Source organism: Notothenia coriiceps, unplaced genomic scaffold (genome assembly GCF_000735185.1).
Source record: "Notothenia coriiceps isolate Sejong01 unplaced genomic scaffold, NC01 NC01_scaffold00001745, whole genome shotgun sequence".
NCBI classification, from domain to species: Eukaryota; Metazoa; Chordata; class Actinopteri; order Perciformes; family Nototheniidae; genus Notothenia; species Notothenia coriiceps.
This window is the reverse complement of record NW_011334446.1, coordinates 1-10836: the sequence shown is the minus strand read 5'-3', so window position 1 is coordinate 10836 and position 10836 is coordinate 1. Positions and strand designations below refer to the sequence as shown.

Genomic DNA, 10836 nt, shown 5'->3' with positions numbered 1-10836 from the left:
ACCAACATAAATAAATAAGTGGTCCGAAAAAGGTTAATGACAAAAAACATACACATAGCCTTCCTCAGGCAGTTTGTTTGTACCGGGGACAGGAGACCCCCCCTGCCCCCCTTGATGAGAAACTGTAAGAAATGATCGGGGAATCCCTCCGGAGTGGAGTCATGACGACTGGATCTGAATTATGTTTTTGTATTTGGTGGTTTGTGTCCCAGCTGTCGATCAGCTGTGCGCAGCGCACTGCAGCCTGTGCATCTCACATTTCATAACATTAACACAACATATGTGTTAATGTGGTGGTTTTAAATAACATATCCGTATTTATTTATTTCTCCAAGTTATGTTTTTGTGTGCACTGAGGAGTCTCAAACAGGCGTTTGTTAAATAATTTTAAGATTGGCTTTAATCAATGTTTGAAAATGAATTCTTCGTATATGATAAATGAGAGGTGACATTTTATTTATGGTATTATTTCTACATATTTCTCCATTCTTTCGCAGTTTCTCGTCTCTCCCGTTTTTGTGCTTAGTGCGTACGCATGGGTTAGAGTTTGCGTGGAGGACCGCACGTTTTCCCGTTAAATTAGTATTTTATAAATCGCAAACATTGCGTAGAAACTGCCGTACGCCATTTTTTGAGCGTATATCCCTTTATAAATGAGGCCCCAGAGCGCTTGTTGATATTCAGGGATTATAAAGTTGACCAACTGTCCCCGTTGTTGGAAACATGCTTAAAATGTAGGTTTTATTGGCTTATTTTACCAATGTGAATAATATAAAAATAATTATAAGGGTGTATCTACTGGTTGGCTACAGTTTACATCTTAGCTATGCTTTAAGATTCACCTCTAAAATCTACAATCCAATACCACAGTTCAGTGAATATTTTTTTCATCACTTCTTTGTGCTCAATCTTTAAAGCAACTTCAGCCCTAATAAAAAATACCAAATATTTAATCATTTTCATGATTTTAACCCTTTAAGTGCCATTTTTAATAAATGAAATCGCTGTTGTTTTTCATGATAAAAACAGAGAAAATGTGTTACTTATTTTCCATATAATACATATCTGGGGACTTGCTTTTTTTTTGTCAAAGATTAGCAACAACATGGATTTGTATGCATTATTATTTTTTGCACAGAATCAGATTAAACGAAAAAATCCCTAATTAGTCATTCGGGACAAAAATGTCCACTTCCAAAAACGGCTATAAAATGATAACAAATTAGTATTTTTTAAAACTTTTTGCCATTGAATCTTTCAATCAACTTCAGTCCTGATCAAAAATACCAAATATTGAATTATTATTAGGATTTTGCCTTAACAACCAAAGTTATTGCCAAATGAAACGTGAAAAACGTCTGGTTTTAAAGACAAAACAAACTTTAGACATGGTGAACTTTCCGTGATAACCTAGTTTTTTATGCGGAGCACCGGGCGAACCGCGCCCTGACCGCGTGGTTGCGCATTCACATTTTCCCCCTGACAGTGGGAGCGAGCGCTGACTTCGGGACTGTACGCTCACCCCTTCGCGTGCGCTGCTAGTATTGGACGCCCCTGCTGTCAATTATCCGTGGCGCGCGTTTCCCTGGTCCTGGGGAGAGAAGGTTTTCTCCACCCTGACAAAGAAACGGGGGTGGTGTCTAAGCAAACCTTATAACTTCCAACCTCCGCCCAAATCGGCCCACTCTGCTGTACTTTTCAAGTAGGACTTAAAATGTGACTGCCCAGTGGAAAAGGGGGTTCAGCTGTTCAGCTGCTGATTCGCTAAAACGGGTGCCAATCAAATACTACATCGATACCAGTTGGCTCCTTGTGGCTTTACGCCGCCTACCGTCGTATAATATAAAATTATTTCACAGACCACCGTCTTTTCTCGGTTCCTTCGGTCAGTCGTATCCCATCGCCGGAAAACCAGTTCAGTCCACACTCGTCAACTCATCCTGCTGAAATGTCGCGGCCAAGAGTCTTCTTCGATGTCACCCTTGACGATAAACCCATGGGCCGGATTATTATGGAGGTAAACCGTCTCAATGATGCCAAGTATTTATAACTGGGAGTCCTCACTGTCAGACACGTTGGTTATTGTCCTTGCGGGCATTTAGCCATCACTGTGTACTTTGTCTTTATTTATAACAAGCATTAAGTCTCTTTGGGCTGCTACAAGTTGCACCCTGGTTTAAAATGTTAACTTTTAGTTGACACGCGGTAACGAAAGCCGAGCTGTCACGAATACTGTTTCCTTGAATGGACCATGTGCACGTGTGTGTGCCTTGGCTCAGAGCCAGCGTTAACCAGCAGCATAACGGGACTTGACGCAAGTGCAGATGTGGCTTTATTCATTCGTAAATACGGAGCATGTTCTTTAGATTTTAAACATAGTTAATGTTATTGCCATAATTGGCAGTTTGTTAATATCTCGGCACAATCATTTTGTCATTGAAATATTTTCAGCTGCAATCTGAAGAGTAATCTATAAATGCCATTTGGTTTTCTGGATCGCAATATTTAGTGTTATTCTTTTTAGGCGTTATTAAATACATCTAAAACAATTAACCGCCTGTTTTTCACACAATGGGGTGAGCTTAAGTGCAAACTTGCATTGCATTGAGGCCCACAAAAGGCCCGCGGTCCTGGTGTGAGTCGTAGAGAATCGTTCTGCCCGGTTATCAGTTATTCGTCTCCAACGAACAGGCTAACGGGCTCAGCTAATTTTAACTGAATTTGCAGACAGTTAGCAGCGCCGTCCTTTGTTCTCACGAGCCCAAGTAACCCCTGCTGCGTCAATGAAACTACTACAACACGCAAACGACTGCACTTTTTAATTCCATCTTAATTATGAATTACCCTGAAAATAACAAATTGTGGTCAAAGTCTAACGTTTAACATATACAACTTGCACGGCATGCTGGGTTTAGCATGTTAGCCGCCGAAGCTAACTGGGCCGATTCGTGTGGTTCTGGAAAGTTCCATGGGGGAGGGGGATATCTGCATGATAAAAATGCGGATGTAGGCCAAAACAACTGCGATCCATTTAATTTTTTGTATTCCTGTTCCCACAATGATTAAGCATTATGTTGCATAATCCACAATATGAATTATAAATGCATCATTGTTTCACCGGCTCCTTGACAAACTAAAGTATGATACTGTGCTAGCTAAAACGTCCAGCCATTTTGGGCACACAATTGAAGCTGAGCCCCATTATGGGCGTTCCCTCCGAAATAATATGGCTTAAATTTAATACTAACTCCCTTTTTCGAGACACTTCAAAAAACACGTCTTTTTCAGACCTGTGGGGAAAAATACCCCAAAATACACATGTAGTGTAGTTGTTTATTTTACCACAAATTGTCTTATTTGTATACAGAATTCCTTAAGCTCAAGTTAGCTTAAGTCATTCCTTATTTTCCTATTTAAACATAACTAATGAGATAACTTGTAATGCATACAATTAGTGGCCTATTCAATGTAATTTATTTGGAGAGTCTCTAGTTATTTAAAATGTGTTTTTTACCATATTCACCTGCAACATTTACATAATTTGTCTCTGAGCAAAGAAACTCCACCTCAGCATCACTGCCATAACTTACAACAAACTATCTAGTTTCATTCCCATCTTGAGAGCGTCTGATTATTCATAGCCTCGTATAAATGTTGTTTTTAATACCCAAATCCTCATAAATTGATTTGTTTTATGTATAATCGTTTTAAACAAATGTTGAACATGGTTTTACCCAAGGATGATTTCCTTTTTCAGATGACTCCAGGTTTCCTTCCGTATCGAAAATGCAGTCTTTATTTCTGGCCACCCTATAGTGTGGTGTTGAATGTAATCAGACCCTCGGGGTGTGTCAAGCTGACAGCTCTTAAATTATGAAGATGTGGTTTTTGTTACTACCGAGCAGGTGGAAGGCTGCACAGAGCTGAGATCAGCAGCAGCCTCTCATCCCCACTCCAGCCCATCTGCTGCAGCACAACCCCCCTCCCCCCTTTCATACTTGCATGGTAGCGTCATTGCTGTCAGTGCAGGGCATGCAGATATCTGTGTGGTGCAATGCTGCATTCCTGCTTCACCATGAGACAGCGCAATTACCACACTGTCATTATTTAATAACCTGATCTGTGTTTAATGGGCTGGAACTGAGTGTTTTGTTGACATAAAATGTCAAGCAGTGTGAAATTTATCTTAAAGTTGTAAGGCGATAAATCGAGTTTATACCTGCAATAAAGCGTGGCTCACACATGCAGCACTTGCAGTAGAGCTTTTACATTTTTTTTTTTAGGCCACATGAAACAGTTCTCTAAAATGTGAAAATAAGATTTTTTTGTATACACTTAATGTGTGCATTTTCTTTTATTGTATAATTATTCAAGATGTGAGTTGACCATGCATTGTGGAAAAACAGTGTTATGTGCCCACACGATTTGACACATTTCTGGAATTTCTACAGATGCCGGCATTGGGCAAAACCAGAGGGAAAAAAAGTTTTAAAAAACAGTTGATCGACCAGGCTAAGGATGTCAAAGCCTCCGAACATCTACATACAGTTGGGCTATTAGCAAAACGTGTACTGATTTATCCTTGTACACAGAATCGGAACACAATTTAGTTTTGGCTTGCTGCCTCAATGGCTACACCCCAAATGACTAGTTACTGATTTCCCAGCCTCTACCTTCTCTTTAAAGAATAACTTTGCAACCCATTTGTGCCCTTTGGACATTTTCTTAACAGACTATATTTCGTCTTTTTCGCACATGAGACTACTGCTAATGTTCACTGCCTTTTTAAAGAAACAAATAGTAATCTCAAGTGCCCTTGCGTGAATCTGTTTTCATATTTGAAAATGTCAATGTAATCTTGGATACTTGCCCAGTATTGCACATTTCAACACAGTAAACAACTCAACAGATATTACTTTTTGGCTGTAATTATGAATTTCTTTCATTTTTCTGCAGCTCCGGGACGATGTTGTTCCCAAGACCGCTGAAAACTTCCGTGCCCTCTGCACTGGTGAGAAGGGCTTTGGTTACAAGGGCTCCATCTTCCACCGCATCATCCCCGACTTCATGTGCCAGGTAATGCAGCCATGTACCAGCTACTTCGTCAGTGCTTTCTTAGAGGCTTTGATTAAGAACTTATTTTGATTAATCTATAGATTATTTCTTGTTTATGAAAAGTTTGTATTACAGTCCTGTAGCCAAGGCTAATGCCTTCCAGTCTTTGGCTGAAGATTTCCAATTATGTGATAGAATACCTCTCACTCTTGGAAAAATTGAAGCAAGACACAATTGTTAATTTTGGGTAATTATTCTGTTATCTAAACTGTTTTAGTATCAAATCATTTAAACTACTTCAGATGGCATGTTATTTCTTCATTTTAAATAATTCAAATCACCAGTTGTACCATCTCCGCATGTAACGCACATGAAAGACACTGAAAGGTCTCTTTTGCAAGTTCTCCACCGTTCCTCACTAGGCTAATGCAACACATGCATACATTGTGTACATTGACTATTGGCAGAGTTTTCTGGGTAGGTTTGTCGAATTCTAGTTATTAATAATTAGCTTGTTTGTTCAACACAAAGGGTGGTGACTTCACCAACCACAACGGAACCGGTGGAAAGTCCATCTACGGTAACAAGTTCGGTGATGAGAACTTCACCCTGAAGCACACCACCGCCGGCATCCTGTCAATGGCCAACGCTGGACCAAACACCAACGGGTCCCAGTTCTTTATCTGCACAGCCAAAACCGCATGGTAAGAAAAGTATCTTGGGTATGTCTTATGAATGAATGAGAACTTTATTACAGACTCAGGGTCCAGATAAAGATAATAATAATAATATGCATTTAGGCAACACTTTTTTAATTTATTATCCTGGACCCCAGTTTTTTGTAAGTGAGGAACACTTTTTGAACACTGTTAATTTAATGCACCTCCACTAAAAGCTACTTTTAAAGCTCAGGTTATGAAAAATGTCAGTCAACATAATGGAAGGACCCTACAGTGATGATTTGGCCCGTTTTGTTGCATCTAACAAAGTCTGCCTCAAGCCGTCTCTTTTGAAGTCTTCAAAAGGTGCCCTGTTTGCAGAGAAAGGTGGAAATGTGACTTGATTTGGGAATAATATAGCATGTGTTTATTACAGATTTTTTTTTTTTTGTGTAAAACATGGATGCCATAGTGGGTCAGTGATGACGTATTTTTGTAGGCCGACCCGGAAGTAAGCTGCGCATGGGTTCCCTCGACGAAAAAGCAATAGGATTTTGGAATATTGTAAAAAAAAAAAATAAGAACTGCAAAACGAACCTGTTTTGTTCAGCCGGATAATCTCCACATGTCTACCCTACTTTTTCGAATATCTAATCGATAGATTTCTGATTAGAAAATTATAAAAGTAGGGTAGACGTAGAGATTATCCGGCTTACTTCCGGTTCGACTTACAAAAATACGTCATCACTGCACCACTCTATTAATCAAACCGTATTTGCAAAAAGACGTGGCTTTGAAAGAAGTACCCCTAACCCATCAAAATGTATACAATTATCACACATTTTAGTTAAAATGCTAGTTTCACGGAGAATTCCAAAACGTCGAAGTAGCCTAACCACCTCAAGTTTTAAGGCCCCTACACACCGGGCCGATTTTCGGCGTTGATAGATGTCTTGCCGTCGATGAGCGTCCTGTCGCTCTACTCAGATTGGTGTGTCCCGCCCCGTCGTGTCTTCTCGGCCGTGCCGAACACCTTCCGCTTAGGCTGTCGGTAAAAGGCTGTCGGCTAAAGAAATCACTCTGATAGGCTGTTCAGGCATAGCGAATCAGTGAGAGCTAATCGGAGTGAAGGACCCAAACAAACTATTAGGCAACATCTGAGATTAGGGCAAATCTGAGATTTCATTTAACTCCGGCTCTCGACACAGGTGCGTGAAAGCCCCATGAGCTTCTCGCTGTAGAGTGAAAATGGAACGCACACGCTATTTGTTTTTTATATCACGCTGTCTGTCTTCCGGTTTTTTTGAATGACGAATACACACTACCGCCGCCTTCTGGTAAGGAGAGTTATTGCCACTCACGCATGTGCAGTTCGTACGTGCAACTTGGCCGTCGGCTGAAGTCTTTGCGGTGTGTTCCAGTGCGACTGTTGGTCAAGACGCAGGAGACGTGAGGCGACACAACAGTCGGGTCCGTCAGGACGTGTTCTTTGGTGTCAGATTGGTGTGTCGGACCTTTTTAGAATCAGACTTCTCCGGTGAAGACTTTGTTATACAATTTTTAAAAACCTACCATATCAAGCTAAAGGTAAATGGGTTGTGACCTATGTAGTGTCCTTTCTAAACTGTTGGACACCTAAGAGAACTGGGATTGAAGTATTTGACTTGGCTGCGAAAAACAAGCACTTTTTAGTGGATCTATATAGAGGCTGTAGAAAAGGCAGCTCGACACATTTTCAAAAATGGTTGTCCCCATTAGTCACACAACAAAGACGGGAAAAGTTATCATGGCCTGCGGAATAATACAATTGAGCACAACCAGGTGCTTGTTTGGTGGTTTTCTCAAATATGTAGTTTCCATGTGTTACCACAGCTGCTCATTAACATCTATGTGTGTATTTGTGTAGGCTCGATGGAAAGCACGTGGTGTTCGGCGCCGTGGTGGAGGGTTTGGACGTGGTGGCGGCAATGGAGAAAAAAGGCACCCAGAGCGGTAAAACCAATGGCAGGCTCGCCATCGCCGACTGCGGGCAGCTCTGAGCTGGAGCTCTTAACCCTTTCTGCTCGTCCTGAAACCCCATCGCCATTCCACAGTCCTGTTGATGGAGATTCAAATGACCCCCCTTCACCTTCCCTCTTGGTTTTTTATTCTGTTGTTGACATCATGTTGCTGCATTTGTGACTTTGCCTTTTGAAGTTTATTTTGCCTTAACGTTTGTTTCCACAAAGTCCCAACGGTTTTTTGTTAATTCAAAAAATGAAGAAAGTAAAACTGAAAAGTTGCCTTGACAATTGAAATGTTTGTTTTTTATTACATAGAAACTTAAAAAAATATATTTCTTATTAATTATAAGATTGTCTTAAAGCCATAGTAACATCATAGTCAGCATTTTACCACCAACATGATACCGCACAACTCGATCGTACCAGTGAGTTAGAAGTGAAGGTCAGCATAGTTTCAGTCCATACATGAGGGTATATTATCACTGCTATTCATATCCACAACTCCTTAAAAATGTTCCAAAAATTAAGCAGCGATAACGGAAAGGATGTAAATAAAACAACGCTGCTAGTTTAGAAACTGCCTGAGCTATCATGCCAATTTAATATCGGATGAGGACGGACCAAAGGAAGTTGCATCTTTATAGAATAATTGATCTCAGAAAAATATTTCAGGTGGCTGCTCATTCAAAATGGTGATGCTTTTAAAACCAACACAATGGGCTTAATGTTTTAAACAAACTAGATTTAAAAAGCTTTTAATCTTTTTACAACTTTTGGAATTTTGGAAAACTTTTCATCAGGTTTAGTTCCAAGGTTGGAATATGCTTGATCTTATATTTTAGAGCAGGGGTGTCCAAACCTTTTCACTGATGGCCACATACAGAAAAACATACGAAGGGCTGGGCCACTCACTAGAGGTGAGGTATGTTGCCTTGTATGTGAAGTTGTAAATTGGCAAAATCAAATGTCATGATTGAATTTGTTTTAGGAAAAGAACATTTAGACTAAACCATGGTTGTCAAGTGTATATACTCTAAACTTTAGAATATATACACTTAATATATCCTGGTGTTTAATCTACTCTTAATTCTTTGTGATAATCCCTTACAGATGGTAGGATTTACAAAAGGACCGCATACTATTGCTATACCTATTTTTTTGCAATTTAATTTCTAATCCGATGGTAATTGAGGATGTAAATCTGAAAATGATCGGTCTTCTGAAATAATACTAAATTAAATGTCCAGCAGAGGGAGCTCTTGAGCTTTACAGTGTTTTCTGCAGTCATTTTAGTCCAATGACTTTTACAGTGGAATGTTTAAAATTATATTTTATTTTAAGAAAGGCTTCATAGTTAAATACACATTTAAATCTATTGATTACTTTAAATCAAGCTCTTAAAAATCCTTAAATAAAAATATCCATGTGAAACACATTTCTCTTGTTTTTCACACGGATCAAAAATAACCTGTCAAATTATTCTAAGGGTCATGCATGAAAGGATCTGTGCTATATTCTGTTTTACAAGGGATCCATGGCAGTAAATGCATACAAAAATATTCATTAGTTTAAGTCCAGAAGAGCTATCAGGTTTGATATCTAGATAGTCAATAAAAAATTTACTCAAGCCTTTATTCAACTACAATTCGAGTGGAACTATGCTGTATATTTTCCTTACCTATTTAACTCGTAGACCTCAAGTCCAATGGGTATAAGATAAACATGCAAATACAACTATGGATCTAAATCTGGCCAAAAGTTTGGGTTATTTGAAAAAATAAAATGCATTTCAAAGTTTTGATCCTGAACTTTAAAAATCCAATGTATTCTAACTAAAAATAAGTATATGAAAAGATTTTCATGTTAAATATTTGTATTCAGTTTAGTAATTAATTTGAATGAAATTATTAAATTTCACATTTCACATAATTATATATCTTGATATTTGAGTATTTTTTTCAGTTGCAGATTTTTAAGATTTTAAAACATTTTTTGTCAGGTTCTTATTTTTCCTGTTTCAGAATGAAACTGAATCAAAACACTATTTAACCTGAAGCAACTTTCCGTGTATTTTTTCATTCAAAGTCAGGTTAAAAACAAACTTGAACTTTCAAATACATTTTATTTTTTCAAATGATCATTACTTTTGGCATGGATTTAGCCAGTGTTCGAATTACCCATTTGCTTTCGGGGGAGCCCTATTTTTCAGTGCACATCCTGCTACTAAATATATCACACACACGCTCTGTTGACTGGCGCAGCAGCGCGGATTCGATCAATTGCTATAAAATCACTCTGCTACTACTACAGACTGTGTCACTACGCCGGCGGCTGTGGCCGTTGTTGAAGCCTCTTAAGGCTTCGCATCGGCAGGCCTCTCCCTCGGTGTGGAAGTTGAGTAAAGTTCGAACGATATTGGCAGATTCAGATTTCTTTCACGGATCAATAACTCATGAACAAAACGTTATTCAGACACAAATTTCGTCTCCTAAGTACCGTGGTAAGGTTGACAACGAATTACAATCACATGTTGATAAAAAAAAGCCAATATGTGCTGTCCTCCAAACTGGACACATTAAATTGGTCTCTTTCCGCAGCCGGAGAAGAAACGAGTGCTGAGGGACCGTCTGCAAAGTGCAACACCGAAAAAAGAGAATACAATAATATTCAATCACTTCACTATTATACAGTATATTACTACCAAACTCACTACACACATCAATAATCTCCTGATGCTCATACTACAGCAGAGAGTTTGGAATAATGTGCTTTTGAATAATTTTGGGGAATATTTCTAATGTAAAATCTTCAATAAATATGGTATAATCTTCAATAACGTTACTCTTATATTTCTACCAAACTCACCACACACATCAATAGTCTCCTGTTGGTCATACTACAGCAGAGAGTTTGGAAGAATATGGTTTGGAATAATTTTGGTGAATATTTATACTGTATAATAGTAACGTTATTGAAGATGATGCTGTGGTGACCACCTATTTAACCACTGGGACACAATCCAAACTAGGAACTACAGTTGCGGTTATTGTTCCCCACACGGACATGTTATGGGTTACTTATATATAGTATGTGCCCCTCTTGGCTCTCTCTCTTGTCGA

General features: G+C 38.9%; 1 protein-coding gene across 1 annotated transcript; it reads left to right on the top strand.

Annotated features, from left to right (window-relative positions):
• The first annotated feature begins 1861 nt into the window (after positions 1 to 1861).
• LOC104963743 (peptidyl-prolyl cis-trans isomerase-like) lies at positions 1862 to 8263 on the top strand. The gene is made up of 4 exons (XM_010792389.1): positions 1862 to 2017; positions 4957 to 5076; positions 5587 to 5759; positions 7621 to 8263. Exons 1-4 carry the CDS (start codon positions 1949 to 1951, stop codon positions 7751 to 7753), a joined length of 495 nt encoding a protein of 164 aa, XP_010790691.1. The 5' UTR covers positions 1862 to 1948; the 3' UTR covers positions 7754 to 8263.
• The last annotated feature ends 2573 nt before the right edge of the window (positions 8264 to 10836 follow it).